General features: G+C 34.8%; 1 protein-coding gene across 1 annotated transcript in view; it reads left to right on the top strand.

Annotated features, from left to right (window-relative positions):
- The window catches only part of LOC140158543 (putative elongator complex protein 1), a 64,671-nt gene that overhangs the window by 11,587 nt on the left and 29,276 nt on the right, over nt 1-23,808 (top strand). The window contains exons 8-19 of the mRNA XM_072181665.1: nt 2,542-2,665; nt 3,242-3,365; nt 4,322-4,552; nt 5,226-5,399; nt 5,795-5,897; nt 7,037-7,207; nt 7,916-8,084; nt 8,950-9,106; nt 10,976-11,244; nt 12,080-12,300; nt 13,448-13,682; nt 14,465-14,683. Of these exons, the coding sequence (XP_072037766.1) occupies nt 2,542-2,665; nt 3,242-3,365; nt 4,322-4,552; nt 5,226-5,399; nt 5,795-5,897; nt 7,037-7,207; nt 7,916-8,084; nt 8,950-9,106; nt 10,976-11,244; nt 12,080-12,300; nt 13,448-13,682; nt 14,465-14,683 (2,197 nt within the window). The remainder of the gene's footprint in view (nt 1-2,541; nt 2,666-3,241; nt 3,366-4,321; nt 4,553-5,225; nt 5,400-5,794; nt 5,898-7,036; nt 7,208-7,915; nt 8,085-8,949; nt 9,107-10,975; nt 11,245-12,079; nt 12,301-13,447; nt 13,683-14,464; nt 14,684-23,808) is intronic.

The following is a 23,808-nucleotide window of genomic DNA, read 5'->3' as shown; positions in this document are numbered from 1 at the left end:
GTGACAGCATGTTTTTTTTTCTCTTTATACCTCAGTGAGGTTGGCGAAACGCCTTTATTTTATTTAGTTTATATATCAAGCTCAAAAACTTGCTATTCCACAATATTGCGGCTCAAAAGCCACGACATGTAAATTAACATTATCAAAACATTATGTATAACTTATTACAGTATATTCAAATGAACCTTAAGTTCATCCCAGACATTTTGATTTTCTTTTATAATTGTTGGCACATTTTCTGCATTTGTTGTTATTTCATTCAATCTTTCTACTTCATTAATAAAGAGCATTGGTATAGGAGTAAATATATTGGTTTCACTATATCTTATTTTGGCCTTGTAAACTGAAAACGATGCTATAATTAAGAGCAGGTTTACAAAATCAAAATGTGAGTCTTTCTTGTTCCAACCATAAATAATATGTTCTAGAGACACGTTCAAATGTGTGTGTGTCGTAATTAACACGCATTCTTTAAAGAAAATCCAAAATGATGTATTTTTCCTGCATGATATGAAAAAGTGTTCATAGTCCTCACGACAATTGCAGAAACAGCATTCGTCCGAATTACTAATCTTCCATTTCAATAGGGTTTTCTTACACGGTATTAGGTTATATAAAAGGTTATATTGAAAGTGTCCAAATTTGTTTGAATTCTATTTTTTATTTTAAAAGTGAAGATTTGTCTCCAAGATGATTTACTTTTATTACAATTGAAGTGATCTTGCCAATATTTAACATAAATTGGGTGCATTCTGATGGCATTAAAAGTTTATATATTTGTTTTGTGGATAGCTTTGAAATGTGTAGTTTGGTTTTCCCAACTTGAAATAATCGATCATTGCCCTTTGTTTTGTTGAAATCTACATGATTATTTAAAATTAACGTTTTCCATTCTTTTGGTATTGCTGTCAGTAATGTGTTCAAGTTAAAAACATCATTTGGACACCGAACTATTTGTCTTAGCTCAAAAAGAGTTATAAAACGATTATTGATTACAATATCACTTAAGTACATTATACCAGCATCTTTCCACTTCTTAAACATAAGCAACTTATTTCTAAATTTTATGTCATTATTGTACCAGATTATTTGATCATGAAGTACTCTTGCTTCGTGTAAAGAGGCATCAGCATTCTTTTTTTTCAACATAAACCAAGATTTTAGTACCTCTGTGTAGAACTTGGGAATTTTTTCTTTTGTTACTTCCGATACATTAGAGGACTTACATTCCAAATTAAGTACAAAATCTATGCCTCCTATTTGATTAAACCAAAATTTTGCTATTTTTATCCAAATACCATGATCATTTTCGCAAAGTAATCTTGAAATCCATTTAATTTTTAGAGCTCTTATTTGGCTTTGCAAGTCTATCATTTTCAAGCCACCATATTCCATGTATCCCGTTATCGTTGTTCTTTTGACTTTTTCCCTCTTTGAACCCCAAATAAATTGAAAGAGCATTTTGTTTGCTTCTTTTATCACATAATCTGGTACATGTATAGAATATGCACAATATAGTAGTTGTGAAACACCAAAAGTCTTGACAACTGATATTTTACCATAATATGATAGTTTTCTGGCTTTCCATCCGTTCAAAGCAAGTTCCATTTTCTTTAATTTTTCAGACCATATCAATTTATGACATTTCTCAATATCTTTTCCAAAATACATACCTAGACTTTTAATAGGTTGTGTTGACCACGAAATAGTTGTTTGAGGAATGTTAGGGACTGTCTCCCAACCAAATACCTTCTGTTTTGTTTTGTTAAGCCTAATTCCGCTGAGAATCACTAAATTTTTCAATTGCTTCCAATGCTTTCACAACTGATGTTTCATTTCTGACAAGTAAAGTAGTATCGTCAGCCAATTGGACTAACTTAATCTCTAAATCAGACTCATTTCCAATTTCGATACCCTGTATTTGCTGGTTTTGTTTAATATCCCCAGATAAAAATTCTACCGCTATTATGAATAAAAGGGCCGAGAGAGGACATCCTTGCCTAATACCTCTGCTGATTGTAAAAGATTCGGATAACCATCCATTTACAGAAACACAACTATTAATGTTACAATATAGAGTAGATACCCATGTGACAGCATGTACTATATTATATATGAAGTAATAGCAGCGGTCCTAATATATTACCCTCGGGAATTCATAACCTTGTCTTTAGATTTAGAAATTCCAACTGGTTTTTTTTTCAGGTATCAAAATAATGTCTTATTTGTGTTGCAAAATTGCATCCAACATTTGAAATTGAGGCTTAATAGCAATAGGAGAATATAAAGTGAAACAAATTACTGATCTTAGGAAATGGATATTAGCTATTGAGATTCTCCACCCCAGCACGTTTTCAAGCATTTGAATGTTATGAGAACATTTGTATACCCTTTACATACCCTTTATAACACTAACATTTAAAAATTTTTTATAAAACATTTGTATTTGCTGGACATGTTGTAGGAGAGCTTGATGAGGACTTTTGATTACTGTATAAAACAATTTATTGAGGAGCTATTCTTGATATTTGAACTTTTCAGACCTTCAGGAAGTGTGATTGCTTCAAGCCAGAGATTACCACATCAACATGACATAGTATTCTTTGAGAAGAATGGATTGAGACATGGGGAATTCACTCTGCCATTTGACAAGATGCAAGTTAAGGTATGTGATAGTTAAGTTTTTATTTTTGCCAATAGTTGTGTGCATTTTGTGTACCTTGTGGAATATTAACACTTATGGTTGTACCTTTCTAAAAAGTAGGACAAATCATGATAGTTACAACTCTGAGCTAAACTGTTAAAAGAAAGTGTCTGGTCCCTTATACCAAACTTTATTTAAAGGCACATTCAGTGATTTATTCATCTGGATGATCGTAAAAATCATCAAAATCAGATTTTGGTATCTTTGTCATTGTCATAGATGTGCTAACATAGCCTGCTAGTGGTTCAGCAGAAAGCTGTGTATTTAAGACAAAATAAAACATGTACCTGAATCTGTAATTTATATACTGACAGTATATAAATTAGCTTCATGTATTTGAATGGGGTGTCAACTTCATCAATACTGCTGTTTTTCTTTTGTTTTTAGCCAAATTTTTCAGTTCAAAAATATGACAACTTAATTGACTTATCCTCCACTTTTAAGCAATTTATAAATAATTTTAATTTTTTTTTACACTTGCGCTTGGATCTTTGAATGGGTCTTTAATTAAGCACATTTGATCTGTACATGATACAGGTGAATGAAGTATCCTGGAATAGTGAGTCATCAGTACTAGCTGTATTATTACAAGATCTACCACAGACTGTAGCAGAGACTAGTAGTGATGGCAAGGAGAGTGAAGTTACTCCAAAAAGCTATAGTAAGTTCACCTCACACCTCAATTATTCTTCAAGATCATTTAAAAGGCTTTGCTGTATTAAAATCCTTTTCAGAGATGTGTCAAGAATGCAAAATATGTTAATTTGAATGATATGGCTTAACCCCATGAGAACTACCTGCCGATTGGCCAAAAAGGAGTTTTTGAGAACTACCTGCCGATTGGCCAAAAAGGAGTTTTCATTATCAATTGGACCAATCAGCAACATTGTTAGAATAATTTCACCATGCAAAAAAATTTGGGTGACTTATTTGCAAAGCTCCATTCTGATTGGTGATTAAACATGTTAAAGTGAAGATATCATGTAATTGACCAATCAGAGGCCATGTTAGATCGGCAGGTAGTGCTCAGGGGGTTAAATATTGTTGATAAATAAAATATGAAGAAAATTGGAATGTTACATCTGTCTTTGAGAGTGTTTTTCAAAAATTCTCAATCTCCATATAGTGCACACCAGTTGTCAAGTAAAAAATGACTGATGGCAGTGCATCATGGCTAAAACATTTATGTTGGGATTCGCATGGAATTTCTTGTCTCCTGTGATACAGATTACCAAGTTCAAAGATTTGTCTCTCTTAATATGAAAATGCAGTTTTTAGCTTATTCGTTGTGTGGGTTACATTATAGTACATTATAGTCTGTCTGGACTAAAGTGAGAGTAAAGGCCATGTTAGATTTTACAGTCACAGTTTTGAATCAAGTGCGCAAACCTAATCCAGCGGGTTGTATACATACACTCAAAAGAGCGATTTGTCTGTACGCTGGTGACAGAACCACGTAAATGCATGGATTGGAATCTGCCACTTAAAAATCCAACATGGCATTACTCTCTACTTGAGATGAGACACACTGTCCTAATATAAATCTCACTTTAAAAATACCCATTCTTGGTCAATTTTGAAAATTGACTATAACTTTGTTTGTGTTTGTCTTACCAGTTCAATTGTGGACAGTAGGCAACTACCATTGGTACCTGAAGCAGAGTCTTCATTTCCCTGCTTGCCATGATGAGAAAATAGTTGCTATGCATTGGGACCCGGAACATGCATATCGTCTACATGTTGTATGCCAAGGTGGCCAGTATTTGCAGTATACATGGTCATGGGCCACTAATTGTAGTGTGGGCCAAGATTCATTGGATAATGCTAATGTTGCTGTGATTGATGGAAGTAAGTAAACCTATAAAGTTGCATAATTGTCTTAAATAACACATTTTTAATGAACTACTTTATTATATTAAAATGTGTATATGTGACACGATCTGGTCCATGGGGGCCAAAGGAGGCATTTGTGAAAATTGAGTTACTGTAATTATTACATTATACATACAATAGGTTATCATTTACTTAAAACACCAAAGGTCTAGTATACTTGGTTCTAAATTTATGAAGTTTTTTGATGTCTATTTTCTTATGTATTTTCTTGTTTTTTAACTCCATATTTTAACCTTTATCTTAATTTCAAATTTGCCACACACTGGTAAATATCTATGTATGGGGCGCACATTTACATGGCCAGCTCATATTGGTTCTTTCACAACATGAATATTAACGGGTTATTAAAATCTTTGTAAACAAAGTTTTCTGATTAAAAAAAATCAGTCAAAGTCAATCCACTTCAGCCAAAAAACTGCTGTTATTAATTTGACTCAAAACGCACATTCTGGATCAGTAGGGCGCATAGAACGTGGTTTTTTTTGGTTGCCTTATTGACAACTTTTATGTTCTTTCTTGCTGATTATCATAGAAATAATGTGTAAATAATATTAAAGTTAACATGAAAAATGAAATCCTTCAATCCTTTATTAATAAATGTTTAATTAATTTATATTTTGCTCTCCAGAGCAAGTTTTGATCACCCCTTTTCGTAGGATGGTAGTGCCTCCACCTATGGCAGCGTATTCTCTTCAATTAGCAGGACCTGTCAATCAAGTACTGTTTGCTCCACCTCTTCATAGCAACGACATAGCAACATTAATGGAGGATGGCAGGATAGCCTTTTACAGAGCCAGGGATGGTAAGTACAATAAGGTGTACAATATTGGCTTCAAACGTCATAGAAAATTAAAAGCTACATCATAATGAAAATGTTTTTCAAAAACACCAATTTTTCCATGTTTTTTTAAACATTGGAGACAAAGTTGCATAAGTGAACTACTGCATGGCACATCACTATGCTTGATGTACATGTTTTGCAAATTTTATGAAAAACTAATTACTTGTTTTATTAGTATCTTAAAAGTGATTGAAAACTGTGGTGGCCGTGCCCTCATTCATAGACAAGTATGTAACTCCCGATGTCAATACCTAATTCACAAAACCCAAAATTAAATACAAGCATTTTGTTTACCAAACTCATACGTATGAAAGAATTGATAGATTGTGTCTAAAATAACTACTCATATTTCCCAGATACAGATGGCGACTCAGTTGATGGCAGTATTAAGCTTATGGCAGCTGGTGGCAATGGATTCAAAGTCAGGGTCAAACCGCCTGTTTTCAAAGGTGTATACAGGTGGGTTTCTATTTTTTGGCTAAAGCATTTTCCACCCTGATGTGGCAGTGATGGCAGTCGCATTTCATTGAGCGCAGCTACAAATCGCTAGTATTTGCTCAAAGTGCTGGCGTACACATGCACTTGCATAAAGACGCCGCATAGATGCGCATGCGAAACAACTGCCTCAACGCTTTGACGTTACTGCCACATCAGGGTGGAAAATTCTTTAGTAAGACCTATTAAAGATTCTTAAAGTTATTTGTAGTCATACAGATGAACAAAAGAACATTTACCACAAACAATGCATGGAAAACGTGAAAAGCAGGAATTTCCTTCTAGGGAAAGTTTGGGCTTGGAGGGAATTTTTATCATTTGGAGGAATAATTTGCTTCCTCATGTTCATAAATACATAAGAAATTAGGGAAAATTATTTATGGGAAATCGGGCTTATCTTCTAGAGAAATACACATTTTTTTCTCGGCCTGACCACACATTGGCAACTCCAGTAACCGTTTGTGAGGGCCAATTGTTGCTTTGTTCTCATTTGTCAAGTCCTATATGTGCCTTGTTCACTAGGTATTTTTTTTAAAGCATTATTATGTTATGTAACATTGTATGTAAAAGATTAGGAGTATGAATATGCAAAAAAACACCGCTATGTATCAACCTCAAGAACTTTTTGATCGATCTGTTCTATTATTCATCTGCATGGTTGTTTCGTAATAGAGCTGTAGTACACTTCTGCGCACAAGTTCTTTGACTTTAGTTCTTCAAGAAAGAGTCCAGTATTCCATTGCATAGTATATTACAGAGTTTGCATTTGATAGTCAACTTAAAACTTAGTTTCAGTGACTCAAATTCAATCAAATTTAACTATCCTGTGAATCTCCTCAAAATGAATTGACACATGATTAAACTTCTTTGACATAGAAATTTTCTTTACTTCTTTTTTGTCTGAAAAGTCTCAGATTCTGTCACACTGTTTAATTTTTGGTATTATATATTACGTTCAGATGGTTAAAAAAATTTGCAGCAACAAATCGGACAAGTGATATCTATTTGCAATATGCTAGCTATTGCCTAAAGCTTTACAAGTCAAGCTTTTTGCAGTTTATCAACTTATAACCTCCTAAATATGTTACATTTAATCTTTCCAGTATTGTAGATGATTCGGGGAAGGACTTTACTCATGAATACCCATTACATCTTCATCATTTCTGCTGGATGCAGCCTGATACCATAGTAGCAGCATCGACTGACGCAGGGGGTGCAGGAACCACATTGTATCACATGACAATTAAAGATGAAGAAAAACAACTAGCCATCAGGTAATTCATTGGGAGTTTCATCATCAGTGGTCTTGTAATTCTGAAAGTGAAAGTATATGTTTTTATGCCTTTGTCAAAAGCCAGGTGATATCTAATATTGATTACTATAGGTGTAAGTAATACATTAAAGGGAGGCTATGTAAGCACATATGGTCAGTAATTTCTACATGTCATCAGATTGTGTTATTAATGCTTATTGTGCTTTGACATAAAACAAAATCAGAAGACAGATATCAGTGTAAGAGGTAGTGGATTAAAATGACTAAAATTAGGACATCAAATTGACAAATATATAGAGATGAAATTTGATATTCCCCCTACTATACAATGGGACAACAAATTGACAAATGAGGACAAAATATGGCTTTGCCCCTCCACAGTAAAAGGCTGGCTATGCCCCTCAGAGTGATGATTCACAAAGGAATAAACATTCCACTGATGGGCAGACTAAAACTGTGATTTGTGTAACCAAATGATTTTAACTCTATTGCCTGCACAGTCTTCCCATAGTAACACAAAGGGAGGATTCTTCAATATATTTAACTTACAATATTGGAAGAATGGAAGAGGAGAATGTTTAGAAGGAAGAGGATAAGGAGGAAGAGAAGAGAAAGTGAAGAAAAGGGAAGAGGGGGAATCAGAAGAAGAATGAGGAGAAGCATCTTAGTGATTGACACCGATAACTGATCTAATTTTGTTCTATTTTAGATCTCAAGATACCATATTTGGTGAGGTATTCAGGATATGCAGTCATCATAGTACAGGCAGATTAGCTATACAACTTGCTGATGGTTCAGTTGTGGATACAGACAACCAGCCAATCACACAGCTACCACAGCCATGTGTTCATATGGCAATGTGTACAATAGGAGGACAAGTATGTAGCATTTTGTGTGTGTTTATACCAGCAATATTTTTGTGCTTTAGCAAAACAAAGGAAGATATGAGCACAGAAACGTGTGAGTTGTGCATGAAAACAAGGAGTGAAAAGCTCGATCCCTAACGCAACGCAAAGGGGAAGACACGCAAAAGGTCAAAATCAAAATTACTGCAAAGAAAAATTAAGGAAAGAAAGAAAGAAAGGAAAGTAAAGAGAAGAGAAGAGAAGAAAAGAAAAAAGAAGACAAGAGAAAAGAAAAGAGAAGCAAAGAGAAGAGAAGAGAAGAGAAGAGAAGAGAAGTAAAAAGAAAGTGCAAAAGATGAAAGTAATGTGAAAAGTTAAATATTGATGTTGAAAACAATGAATGAATGTTCATCCCATTGGGTTGAGGAGTACCAAGATTAAAGCTGATGCGTTGTCCCTCGACTTTCCGTTTATGAGTGTTATGCACTTGGGTTAGAGCGGTAACGGTAAGGTCCGTGATAGCATTACTATCACCTCTAAAATGTTGAGGGACGGGTTTGGCAGTGTCACATATGAGGACGTCTCATCAATGTTCGGTGAACCTATCCGCCAAACGCTGCTCAGTTTCACCGATGTACAGAATGTGTGGATGTCGTCAACACCCAAGTGCATAAATCACATGTGTAGAAGTACAAGAAAACTCACTTCTGATGTGGTAGGTTCCTGAAGGGCCACTGACACAATTAGTATCAGATATGTGGTTACAGGTATTGCATTGACGGCGATGACACGGTTGCTGCTGTTTACATCTATTAACTTTGATGCATCCATTTTGGTGCAACTCAAAATGAAATAAACGACTGTTTTGTATTGTCTAACACTTTCTTTCTTTGTATAGGATGTTGTGTTAGGTTTAACAGAGAGGTACAGATTCTATGTCAATGATACAGAAGTGGCTTCAGATTGTACATCATTTCTCGTCCATGATGAATTCCTACTACTCACAACTCATAGCCATACGTGTAGAGCTATTAGCCTTAATACAAGTCTCAATGGTAAGGTTTAACTTCAGATTGTACATCATTTGTCATCCATGATGAATTCCTACTACTCACAACTCACAGCCATACGTGTAGAGCTATTAGCCTTAATACAAGTCTCAATGGTAAGGTTTGGCTTCAGATTGTACATCATTTGTCATCCATGATGAATTCCTACTACTCACAACTCACAGTCATACATGTAGAGCTATTAGCCTTAATACAAGTCTCAATGGTAAGGTTTAACTTCAGATTGTACATCGTTTGTCGTCCATGATGAATTCCTACTACTCACAACTCACAGTCATACATGTAGAGCTATTAGCCTTAATACAAGTCTCAATGGTAAGGTTTAACTTCAGATTGTACATCATTTGTCGTCCATGATGAATTCCTACTACTCACAACTCACAGCCATACGTGTAGAGCTATTAGCCTTAATACAAGTCTCAATGGTAAGGTTTGGCTTCAGATTGTACATCATTTGTCATCCATGATGAATTCCTACTACTCACAACTCAAAGCCATACGCGTAGAGCTATTAGCCTTAATACAAGTCTCAATGGTAAGGTTTGAATTCAGATTGTACATCATTTGTCGTCCATGATGAATTCCTACTACTCACAACTCACAGCCATACGTGTAGAGCTATTAGCCTTAATACAAGTCTCAATGGTAAGGGTAGATCACAATTAATTGCAAAATTAATGTGTACCTTTATAGCAATTTCAGACTACATGGAGCTAATTGTTTGAGTGTTATAACTTTGTTTTATTCCTTACTTCTTTTTGCCAGTCTCTGGGTTTTTATTAGTTTGTTATTTTTTTCACTTCAGTCTTTTTTGTACTTTCAGGCCACCATCTCATAACCTTTACAAGTTCCGACAATATGTTGCCAGTATGCTGTGCTGCTTAAAATCAAACTTGTTTTTATGATTTCCTGCATTAGTTTTCTTCATTTAGTTTATTGCTTACTAAGTTTGAAAAAAAAAAGAAGACAAATGTGATCTTAAGAAGTATTTTTAATACTTGCTTTATATTCTAGTAGACATGTGAGACCCACTTAAAGCTGATGTCACAAAAGTTTGTTCTTTTTGCATTATAAACTTTTGCAATATTTTTCTAGATGTTTTATGACCATAAAAATGATGTGTTGCCCTTCATTGACCAACCCTTACCAATAGACAAAATTAACTGACCTTTGTCTGGAAAACATCCCATGTACAATGTATCCCAAGTGCATGTGATTTTTCTGGGGAAAGTTTAAAGTCATGCAAAGCAACGGTTTTGGTGTATTTCGATGTACATTAAGGGGGTACTACACCCCTGTGGTAAATTTGTGACAATTTTTGCATTTTTCTCAAAAACTAATAACAAACTGGTAACAAAACGTATGTATATTATTGGGGCAAGGAATCCAATTACTACACTGAAATTTCAGTGACTCAAGACAAGCGGTTCAGTATATATGATAGGAAATGAGGTACACCCCAGCGGTACCTTATTTCTTATCATAAATAACAAACCGCTTGTCTTGGGTCACTGAAATTCCAGTGTAGTAATTGGATTCCTTGCCCCTATAATATACATAACTTTTGTTACCACTGTGTTATTAGTTTTTGAGAAAAATGCAAAATAGACACTAAATTTATCGAGGGGTGTAGTAACCCCTTAACAAACTGAAAATATTTTTTTCTTTCCTGACTAACTGCAACTTTGCAAAGTTGACTGTAATTTTTGCCCTGAATTGACCATCAAATGTCCCATTTTTATGGGTTTTAGACCAAACTGTGGTTTCTCTCAGTGCCTACATTTCAAAATTTTCATTTTTAGACTTTGTTGACATTTGTCTTGATCTAGTCATTTTATTGGTTTGTTTTCCCAGATTTGTACTCCCTCTCACAAGGCAAATCTGTCTCTGTGGACGAGACCATCCGCCGTGTAGAGCGTGGATCCAGGATAGTCACAGCCGTTCCAGACCACACTAAACTGATCCTTCAGATGCCAAGAGGCAACCTGGAAACCATTCATCCAAGACCATTAGTCCTGTCAGCAGTGAAGAAGTTACTGGATAAACTAGAGTTTCAGAAAGCTTTTGATATTCTGCAAAGGCATAGGATTAGTATGAATATTATTTGCGATCACAATCCAAAGGTAAGTTATGTGGTGTTAAATTAATCCATCATTCAGCTCTGTATCTCTGATTCTTAAACACTTGAGAACATTCCTGCAATCGTATTGGTTCTTACCCATATGACATGACATGATGTAACACGTGTCAGCGTGTGTGCATTGACACGATACGCATACTCGCTATTTGAACCAATCGGAGGTGAATAGCGACAACGGGATTGATTGATTTTAAGCCCTAGGTAATTCCTTGTAAGATGTAGGATTTAATTTGATTTAAATTTGGTATACTTATGATATTTTTTATTTGAATTTGAATTGGTGTAAAACTACTCGGTTTCGCCTCATTGTTTTACTTAAATAATAATGTTGCCTGTGTTATATGAGAGGATAGATGCACGACAGCAGCTAAAAACAATACCTTTATTCTGTAATCATCACATCATGTAGCACCTAACTAAGGAATATTTTTCATGTTATGATAAATTAATGTAACTTTCTCAATTTTGTTGTGGTACATGTATTCCATATGATCACACTACCCTAACTTATAACCCTTACCCTAACCCTAACTCTAATCTACTGCACGGGGTGAACTAGAATTATACTGTTATTTCTTTATTGACTGAAATCCTATGGGCATACCAGACAGGTGCATTTAGGTCCATATATTTCTATGGTGCAAGTCCTGCCACTGATAGAATCCATTTTGTGCAATTTTAATGATACATCCTCCTCTCTGCCTCATGCCATGCACAAACACATGTAAAATATACGAGATGCACACATCTATTGCTCAAAAGAAATTTCATACTCCAAATCCTTAAATTGGTTTTCATATTTTTGGCTTAAATTTCAGACATTTCTGGAAACTCTGGACATCATGGTCACCCAACTAGACTCTGCCAATAATCTCAACTTGTTCCTGGCTGATTTAAAAGAAGAAGATGTGACAGAGACTATGTATTCTGCAGCCTATAGAGGAGTAGCAAGAGATAGCAAGACTGTGTATAAGTCTAACAAGGTGGATGTCATCTGTGATGCTGTCAGAGAGAGTATACAAAGAGTGGATGCAGGAAAGTAAGAATTACAAGTGCAATCATTTTGTCAAAAAATGAGTAAATTAATAAAAGTATGAGAGTAACTGATGCCATGGATGCTAATAGCAGCTCAGCAATCATGCAGGAAAGTAAGAATTTAGTCAAAAAAATTAGTAAATTAATATTTGCAAGTATGAGAGTAAGTGAATTGATGCCAAGATTACGAATAACATTGTAGCTCTGCAGCTCAGTAATTATTAATTCTCCATGAGATATGCATAATCTTCATATAAAGTAATTTATTGTGTTTATTGTACCATAGGTGTAATGTGACATCCCCACAGAATTCGAAAAGGAGAACAGAGACTCCCTATACCTCCACGTACAATCATGCCGTGAGCTATGGGGAGAAAATTGGGGGTATCCGGGTCCTTGCCGATGGTGCGCGAAGACGAACGAAAACAATTCTGCGTCTCATCTGATGCGCCCTTCATCCATGTCGTGCTTGCATGACAACGAATGCCTCAAGTGCATTCCGAGGGAAACAGAATACCCCCAATTTTTGCTCCATGCCTATATCAAGATGGCGGTCGAGTCCCGATTCTCTGTCTTTAATTCTGTGGACATCCCTTAAACAGGTACTGGGTACATGAGGACTTGGGGTTCTCATTTTTCCTCATGTTAACTATTGTAAACCAGAATGGATTGGGGCAGTCATGAATTACATCCTACTACATTTAAAATGATTGTGAGTTACATGAATAGGTATACTACATATGTACCCACCGACATCTCAATGTCCCTTCCAAAGGACAAAGCACTCATTGTTCATTTTACTGCTTTCCCAAACCATTCCCCAGCAAGTCTCCACCTTCAGTGATCCTGATGTGCCGGATGCATATATCAACTGCTCAGTGCCAGCAGTGGGTAAGTGCAATAGCTGCCCTGTGAACATTTGGCAATTTACACACAGTATATTGTACTCATCTACACATGGCAGCTATTGCACTTACCCACTTCTGGTAGTGAGCAGTCGATATGCTCACTACTGTATCACCCACTCTTCCCCTATTATGTTGATATTTTATGACTTCCATAAAATCAAGAACATAGTCAATATTTTCAAATTGAGTTTATGATAACAGGAACACAAGTAATAAATTATGTCTTATTTTTTGTTGCTGCAGATTCTTCTTGTCGACACTGACCACTCATGTGAAGAAGAACACCCCTGAATTAGAAACAGCTCTTCAGAAGATCCAGATGTTACGAGATAATCCCTCTGGTTTGGATGGAGCGCCCTCAGCTGATGAAGCATTGAAGTACATTTTATACCTGGTAGATGTTAATCAGCTGTTTGATGTAGCACTGGGGACATATGATTTTAGTCTAGTCATAATGGTGGCTGAGAAATCACAAAAGGTAACTATTCTGTTTGAGTCACTGTAGCGTGTAGATATATAGGAATATGTTGTCTTCCTTATACAAATTGTTGTGGTATGCGCATATGAACCAGGTCAACAAAAGGGACACAAAGCTAGAATGCACATGCATACATGAGGGTTTTTTTTTCCACTTATCCTCTTTTTGTAACATCAGCCTGATCAGGAATAAGCCCTCAGACAGATTATCCCAAACTCTTTTATAAATCAGGGTTGGATTGTACAAAGCTTAAATCTTTGTCTGCTATACTGTAAAATTATGAGTAGTTTGTACCAGTGTCTTCTCTAAGGATTTTGTTATTGGGCTATTTGACCATTTATTGACATTTTTGGCCCAAGGCATGGGCAAACAAATCTCAACAAATGGTCAAACTGGACTGAAAATATCTTTTTATTCCTGGGAGGCTTTGCACCAATTCTGGCAAGTCCTGTGTCGATTGCGTGCTGCAGCCTTAGCGGGAACACTGGTTTGTACCTGTTGTAAACTTTAAAATGATTAAAAGCTTTATTTTATATCAAATATGAGAAAGGATTTTAATATAAGTCTCCATATACATAAATGACAGCCAGTGAAAAAATGTCACTGACCATCCAGGATTTGGACCTGGGACCTTTGGATCACCGGACTGATGCTATACCAACTGAGCTAATGAGTCAGATGGAGAAGAGCAGTGATGTTATATTCTATAGGCCTTCAGTTCAATACCTGCCCTCTATCATCTTCTCATCCAAGAAGCTTATTTTATATTATTTTACACTCAGGATCCAAAAGAGTACCTACCATTCCTGAACCACCTCCAGAGGCTTGAAACCAACTACCAATGCTACTCAATAGACAGACATCTAAAGAGATATAGTAAAGCTTTACAACATATAGCCAAGTGTCCCAATCAGTTCATTGAATGCTTGGCACTCGTCAGGGAACATAAGCTTTACAGTCAGGCTATGGATTTATTTCCTAAAGGATCTGTGCATTTTAAGGTATGTGCAAGTTTGATTGATTTGTGTTTAGTGTTTGCTCAGTGAATGTTCATATAGATGAGTTGACTTCTGACGTCAATGCCTGGTAGTATGCACACGCATCATCACAATTTCCATTGTTTTTTACCTGGTAGTATGTGCGTGCATCATATTATGCTCAGGGCTCGAGTTTTTAAAACTCCCGCCACATCACAATAAGGCTATTGAACAGTGTAGTGGTTGCATGGGGTTCACTCAAGCATACTGATATACCAGCATATATATATAATTTTTAATTATGATGTTTCACCCTTTTCCATCTAAAATCGTCCACATGGTCAATGGCGGGAAATCTTGCTAATCTCGTTGCTAACGAGCGCGTATTTTTGCCTCGTGCCCGACGCAAAAACACAACAAGCCAGGTGCGTTTTCCCATGCACTTCACCCTGACAGTGTATCTCGCGCGGAGTGATGCGGAGCCTCACAACAAAACATGATTGAAAACATGGCCGGCTGAGAATTTCATACGGCTTAACGAACAATTATTCCTCTTTTTTATGGAAAATAGCCCTTGGATTTCCGTAAAAATGTGCGCGGATGGTGTATCTGAATTATGAATACGAGCTGCGCAAATTGCAGGAATCAAGATGATCACATTTGAAAACATGGGTTGTTTGATTGCTGTCTACTGCCACTTTTGATACAAAACGGCGATTTAAAACGTGTTCATTTTCATGCATGTTTTCAATTTTTCGTTAAAGCTAACAGATTCATTCTAGAAAATAAAGGTAAGATTTTGGTCTTATCGTGTACATCTCCTTTTCCGTCAAAAAACAAAAATATACACCAGTATTGCCTAAATTAGACTGAAACTGTCAAATTTCAACCATTTTTATCGAATATTTTTAATAGATGGTCAAAATTTAAAAAAATTCAAAAATCCGACCCTAGATTTTCATACCTAGTTTTTGAAAATAATAAGAAAAACTTTTTACTGGAAAAATAATAAGTTACGGTTTACGTAAACTTTTTGGTCAAACTTTTTTGATGATTTTCTCCAAAATTGAGCATTTTTAAATTAATCTGACATCACCATTGGATTCGTAAGGTAATTTCCATTCGAAATCCGTATACTTTTACACACTTTAGATCAACAAATTAGAAGATCAAAGGCTGAAATGTTTTGCATAATTCCATAGTTCAGACCAACCTTAACCTACAATCAACGAAAAAAAGGTGTATTCAATTGTTGTTTGTCTTTTTTTTTCTTTTTTTTTCTCACCGCAAAAGCGTATTTTATTATAAATAATATTCAGAAATGAGTTGTTTCAAATTGTTACATCATAATCTTTCTGATTCGTTCGGATAAGCCTATACTCAGCAAACGTAAGTTTTACAGAAAACATTTACATGTTGGGTTATATTATAAAGGGTACAGAACGTTTTTAATAAAATTCAAAAACATTTTGGAAAACATGCTGCAAAATATTGTAATATTTTTTTAAAACTATATTTGTAGTGTTTTTGAATTATGAGACAAAAACGAGATTTTAGTCATAATTACGAAATGTGTGTAATTTAGCATAGCTGCATAGGAGGTGTTTTCAGTGACCATTCCCTAAATAATCCAACATCTTTATCAACAATTTTATTATGATTCAAAGGGATATTATATACTCCCAAATCATGTGCAATATGAAGCTCATACAACATTTTGTTTTTAAGTTATGGGACAAAAATGACATTTTAGAGCAGAGCCAAAATTACGAAACGTGTGTTGTTTAGCATAGGGGATGGTTTCAGTGACCACTCCCTAAATAAACAAATTTCTTTATCAACAATTTTGTTATGATTCCAAAGCATATAATCCACTCTCAAATCGTGTGCAATATGAAGCTCATACGACATTCCGTTTTGAGTTATGACACAAAAACGAAATTTAGATGAAATATTTTGCATTCGGTAGAGACAATCAACGAAAAAAGTCTTGGAACGCTTGCGTGTAAATAACGGAAAACTGTCACCCCCTCTCCCCCATGCAATGTTGAGAAATACCAAAGTCTTCAGCGGTTTCCCAATGTGTTCCAACATTGATTGATGGGGAGAGGGGAAGGGTAAATCATTGTTGTAGATGTCATGCTTGTTCCTAGGCAAAATATACGTCATTTCTATGATCATATGAAATTCTGCACGGAATTTCGACAGAGTGTACCAAGCGTTCCAAGGACTTTTTTTGTAGATTGTAGAGACTGTTACCAAGCACCCAAAGTGGTATTTTAATAGACATTGGTGCAAACTGATTTGTGTTTGTGTCAAATTCCCCATATAATTCCCCATTTACCCATTTGCCCTTTAGCATTGTCTGTGAGTATTGGACCTTGCAAATTCTATCTGCCTACTCTGTTATGTTTGCAATCTATATTATAGAATAATACCAGTATTTGGACTCCTTACAGGTATCAAACCAAATTACTTCGTCACGCTGGTGTATGAAGTGAATTTCTGCTACTGGCACTTTGCAAGTTAACTAACAAACTATTAGAGAATTCTCAGACACATTGATGATTATTATTGATGATTGTTTCTTTGAGTATTTTGACTACAGACAATATAGACACTAGTGCCAACAGTTAAATAAGACATAAAAAGAATTGTTTGATTGGCGTACCCCGACCGACCCTAAAAAGGCCTGATTTTTTTTGCAAAAAATAAATAAATAAATAAATAAATTGATTTAATTGAAAAAAAAATTTAAAAAGGAGAAAAAAAGTTCAAAGGCCTTTATCAAATGCAATTTACAGCTGTAAAAGTAAAAAAAACCCTACCTACCTACCCTAATTGTTTTTTATGTTACGCCAATGTAACAATAGGCCTAATTGAAAAATATATAAATGAAAAGTTGAATTGGAATTCCCCTTCAAATTCCTGTTTTGCCAATTGCTACTACCTGTGATTAGTGAACCTTGCAAATTGTACCCACCCTGCATGATAAAAAGGATAGATATATATATAAAGGGACTTTCCACCACTATTACAAATGATCATTGAAGCTACGCATGCAACAGGCAGACTACAATATGCTACTACTACTATACATGTATGAAAGAAAGTGTAAAACTTTTTTCCTCCAATATTGAATCTCTACTATTACAAAAAGTGTGTAAAGGATAGTAATGACTGCTTCGGATGAGTACAAGAAGATAATAGAACATACTTTTGTAAGGTTTTAAACAGACAAGAATTGCAGTTGAAAGCCTGGCAAGACTAAGAAAACATTGCTGTAGTGTTTTATTATACTTACTTGACTAAATTTGAGGAGGAAGTAATCATTTTACACATGATGTCATCGTTTAACTAGAAAGAGCTGTTGCTTTTTTACACTATTATCTGATTTGACACTGTGATAGCAGCCAATGTGAGTAGCATCAAGTGCAGCATCAAGAATTGACAGATTTGAAGAATATCTGTACAATATTCATAAAATGTGTTTTTGCTGGAAGCATGAAAATTAACTTGTTCTACATACAATCGAATTAATGTGAACACACCATCTTAAGATCTGAATAAAGCTAAGAAGAGGTACTGAAGGGACATTAAAGATAGCACATGAAACAATCGATAGGTCTGCAGTGGTAAGAACATAACTTCATTGATACCAAACTTTTGAAACCAACCCAAATTCATCTTGTTTGTAATTCTGACATTTTTCAAGATGGCGCACAGATTGTATTTGAACCTTCTCCTGTTTTCGTTTGTGATGATCTGTTTTGATTTAGCATCATCTGAAGTGGGTGAAGCCAATGATACTGTCAGATGTCAAAATCAACATTACATTCTTTCCCGGAATGATATGCTTACAATTCAGACATATAAGAACGAAACATGTGACACTGTGGTGTCATCTTCTAATTACCATGGAATTACTGTGAATGTTCTTTTGATGTCCGATTGGTCCATGTTTGACTACTTTACTGTGGAAGAATTGGGAGCAGAATGTTTGAATCAATCTTTTGGCTGGATTGGTGTTCCGGCAGCAGAACCATGCACAATTGTTATTAATTGTAGTACAATTCATATCAACATGCGAGTTTCTTCTATTTTAGAAATACAGGACAGCAGTATGATTGCATCAACAAACAGCTTTGAATGGTTTGATACAGGTGACCTTCATGCATTTGAGAACTCCAAGTTTCACCAGTGTAAAAATGTTCATATCGTTGATGAAATTTATCGAATACCATATAATGAAATCCCCTATGTCAGATTACAAATGTTAAATCCATCTCTCAAGATAACATTAGAAGGTGATCCATACTTCACACCAGATGAGCTACCTGGATTTGATCTTGACCTTCCAGACAATATACTTTTATCTGAATTCCCGGAATGTCCTTATGGCTGTTTCTGTACCCTACACTTCCAGATGTTTTTTATTGACTGTCCAGATATGTATGTTAGCAAGAACATTCTTTTAGTGTACGGATCTTCTGCTGTGATTCTCACAAATTCAACTGCAATAGACCTCTCTGACAGGCAACTCAATGACATTGAACCTCAATGCTTCCTCAGTCGATCAGATGTTATCATTTTATTGTTGAGTCGCAATAAGATGACAACAATTGGTCCTGGTATGTTTAAAGGTTTAGAAAACATTCATACAGTGGACTTGTCTTTCAACCAAATTACAAATATAGAAGCTGGTTCATTTTCACGTTTGTATGAATTAAAACGGTTATTGTTAAATGTAAATAAGCTAAAGTATATTTCACATAGTTGGTTAAATGGTTTAGTCAATGTAGAGGTACTGTATTTAGGTGAAAATACTATTAAGGAAGTAGAACCAGATATGTTTTCACAGATGCAAAGGTTAAAGGTCTTGTCTTTACCCGATTGTCATTTATCTCAACTGAGAAACCTTCAAAATGAACTGTTGTTGTTGTTTGATATTTCATCAAATATTTTCCTAAGCTTTCCCGCAAATCTACCAAAGAGATTGACTCATTTATCCTTAGATAACAACCATCTCTCTTTTCTGAACCAAACAATACTTTATGATAAATCTGCATTAATATCACTAGTCCTATCACGCAATAATTTATCTGTCATTCCAAACAACCTTTTCAGAGGGTTGACAAAGCTAGAGAAATTACATTTGGGTATTAATAGGATTGAATCATTAGCATCACATGCATTTAGAGATCTTCATCAATTGCAAGAGCTTTACCTGTATGACAACAAACTTCAGGTGATACAAAGTGACATTTTCAACAGTTTAACAAAGCTAGAGATATTAGGTCTGAATGAAAATAACATTGAATCATTACCATCAGGTGTATTCAGAGATCTCCATCAATTGAGACAGCTTTATCTGTATGGGAACAAACTCAATGTGATACAAAGTGACCTTTTTAGTGTCTTGACAAAGTTAGAGATATTACATTTGGTTAATAATAGCATTGAATCATTACCATCAGGTGTATTCAGAGATCTTCATCAATTGCAAGATCTTCTCCTCTATGGGAATAAACTCAATGTGATACAAAGTGACCTTTTCAAAAATTTAACGAAGCTAGAGATATTAGATCTACATGAAAATAACATTGAATCATTACCTTCAGGTGTATTCAGATATCTTCATCAATTGCAAGAGCTTTCCTTGTATGAGAACAAACTTAATGTGATACAAAGTGACCTTTTCCATCATTTGACAAACTTAGAGATATTACATTTGGTTAATAATAACATTGAATCCTTACCATCAGGTGTATTTAGATATCTTCATCAATTGCGAGTACTTAGCCTTTATGGGAACAAACTCAATGTGACACAAAATGACATTTTTAGTCTGTTGACAAAGTTAAAGATATTACATTTGGGTAACAATAGCATTGAATCCTTACCATCAGGTGTATTCAGAGATCTTTATCAATTGCAAAAGCTTTATCTGTATGGGAACAAACTCAATGTGATACAAAGTGACCTTTTTAGTGTGTTGACAAAGTTAAAGATATTACATTTGGATAACAATTGCATTGAATCATTACCATCAGGTGCATTCAGAGATCTTCATCAATTGCAAGAGCTTATACTGTATAGGAACAATCTCAATGTGATACAAAGGGACCTTTTCAATAATTTAACAAAACTAGAGATATTAGGTCTGAATGAAAATAACATTGAATCCTTACCATCAGGTGTATTCAGAGATCTTTATCAATTGAGACAGCTTTATCTGTATGAGAACAAACTCAATGTGACACAAAGTGACCTTTTCAGTGTGTTGACAAATTTAGAGATATTACATTTGGGTAATAATAGCATTAAATCAGTACCGTCAGGTGTATTCAGAGATCTTCACCAATTGCAAGAGCTTTACCTGCAAAAAAACAAACTCAATGTGATACAAAATGACATTTTTAGTCTGTTGACAAAGTTAAAGATATTACATTTGGGTAACAATAGCATTGAATCATTACCATCAGGTGTATTCAGAGATCTTCATCAATTGCAAGTGCTTAATCTGCTTGACAACAAACTCAGTGTGATACAAAATGACCTTTTCAGTGGGTTGACCAAGTTAGAGAAATTAAGGCTGTTTACCAATGAAATTGAATCATTACCTTCTACTCTATTTAAAGACCTCAAAAGCTTGAAAGAGCTTACTCTCTATGAAAACATGTTGACTGAAATACCGAGAGATGTTTTCCATCAGTTTAATGGAATGCCTCTACAGGTGTTAAGTATCTATTCAAACAAAATAGTCAGACTTTATCCATATCAGTTTGCAAATTTGACAGATTTGATAGTTATAGACCTTGAAAATAACAAATTGAAACAAATTCATAATAATGCATTGTCTGGTTTACCCAAATTAAAATATCTAAATCTTGGAAATAATAATCTAACAAAAATAACAAAAAACTCCTTTGTGGGATTGAATCTGCAAAACAATAGTTACATCAGAGTAGACAACCCAGCCATATGTTGTTTTCTTGAAATGATAAATCAGTCTCAATGTATTCCAAGAAACAAGAAATCTCCGTACTTAACATGTAGGCAGCTCCTCCCATCTGCAGCAGTTAAATGTTGTACATGGATTTTTGGCTTTTGTGCTTTGTTTGCTAACACTGTGGTGTTCATTTGGGGTTGTGAAAAAATGAAGTCTAAATCAGCAGATGAAAAGCAAGTAAAACAAGTAGTTTTTATTACCAATTTAGCTCTTGCAGATTTACTTATGGGGGTATATTTGTTAGTTATTGCATCTGTCGATCAGTACTATAGTGAGTATTTTCCTTCATTTGCTAAACATTGGAGAAACAGTATACTTTGCAAATTTGCAGGATTTCTATCAGTCTTATCAAGTGAAGCATCCTTCTCTTTTTAACCCTGATAGCTGTAGATAGACTGTGGGCATTTCGAAAAATCTTTATAACACGAAAGCTCTTTGGGAAAATGACACACATATTGATGACAACATTTGCATGGGTTATTGCTTTTGTTTTAAGTATTGCAACTATTTTTTTACAAGATGATAAATTGTATCAATTTTCTGATGTGTGTATTGGGTTACCATTGGCTAAAACTAAAATATATGAGAACAACTATGAAATAATTACAATATCATACAACTTTGACAGATCAGAAGATGTTATTCCACTCAAAACATTTACAGAAATTGGCTCAAAACTAGAAAACTATTTCTCAATCGGACTTTTTCTTGGGCTTAATTTTCTGTTGTGTTTGTTGATTGCAATATGCTACATATTCTTATTTGTGTACATTTGTAAATCAGGATTCTCCTTGCTCAAAACTGATTTGAAAATGGGCATTAAAATGGGCGCTGTCGCGTTGACTGACCTCATGTGTTGGCTTCCCATCGTCATATTGGGTATTCTAGCACAGACTGGAGTAAAAGAACTTCCTCCTGAATGGTTTCCATGGATTACAGCATTTACTTTACCAATTAATTCTGTACTTAATCCATTTCTATATGCTACTTTAGATCGTGTATCAAATCATTTTGTAGATCGATTACGACCCAATTGTTACAATGAGATGGAGACAATGCTGTAGTCCTTTGCATTTATTTCTTATTGTATTTGTTTTATCAGTATGACTTTCTCAAAAGATTGCCGAGTTCTGTGTATACAAGCTTCCTACTATTTCTCTTAATGGTAAAAACATAATACTTTGTAAAAGCCTCAGAAAAATGGAAAGTTCGGCGTGGTGTGATATGAGGGCAATAAAATGTACATGTAAAATTTTTTATTTGTTTAATTTTGTTTTTGTAAATGTGAACATGATGTTAACCAGGTGTGGTACAATGCCCAGATTATTTATTATGGTAATGTTATAACTTTTAAGTTATAACATAAAATTTGTAGTAAAATTTGTAGTAAAATTTGTAGTAACGTTGTACTTATATATCAGCACTTGGATATATTTGAAGATGAAGATGTGCTTAAACTTAATGTAACACCATATCTTGCCCTTATTAATAGTGCAGTATGGACTTAAAAAGATTTGTACATTAAATGTTGGGTTGATATGTCCTTCTATTTTCCCCCATGCTGCCCATCGATACACCACTGATTCTTTAATACCATGTTGCATTTTGAATTTATGCTTATTTTACCAACATCATTTCATACATTTATGTATGATTTTACTTTGTACATTTGTTCAATACAATTTTGAACATCATTATTGCTAGCCTTGTATTAGGTACTATTTAGAAAGCAGTGCTTGTTACTGAAGGTGATTGTCTACCCTTGGTAAAAAATAATAAATAATAACCATAAAAATGGTAATGTTTTGTTTCCATTTTTCTTACCGTTGATTGTTTTTTTTCTTCCACACACAAACACTGCTTAATATGTGGTGGAGGGGAAGAATGGAAAGAAATAAAGGAAGAAAAATAAAGGAGAACGGAAAAAACGGATGTCCACATATCAAACTATGTAACGAGGGGATGCATGGTTGAACATGATCCTTACAATGAACCAGAAAATATGTCCCCACTATGCTTTATGAAGTTGATTTCCCATATTTGCTATGTGTCCCCAGTTGTATAGTTAAGAATGTCCCCAGTTGCATAGTAAAGAATTTAAACTTACAGTTATATTAGTTCTTTACTATACAAATAC

Source organism: Amphiura filiformis, chromosome 8 (genome assembly GCF_039555335.1).
Source record: "Amphiura filiformis chromosome 8, Afil_fr2py, whole genome shotgun sequence".
Classification (NCBI taxonomy): Eukaryota; Metazoa; Echinodermata; class Ophiuroidea; order Amphilepidida; family Amphiuridae; genus Amphiura; species Amphiura filiformis.
The sequence above is the reverse complement of the archived record's forward strand: the minus strand, read 5'-3'. Positions and strand labels throughout refer to the sequence as shown.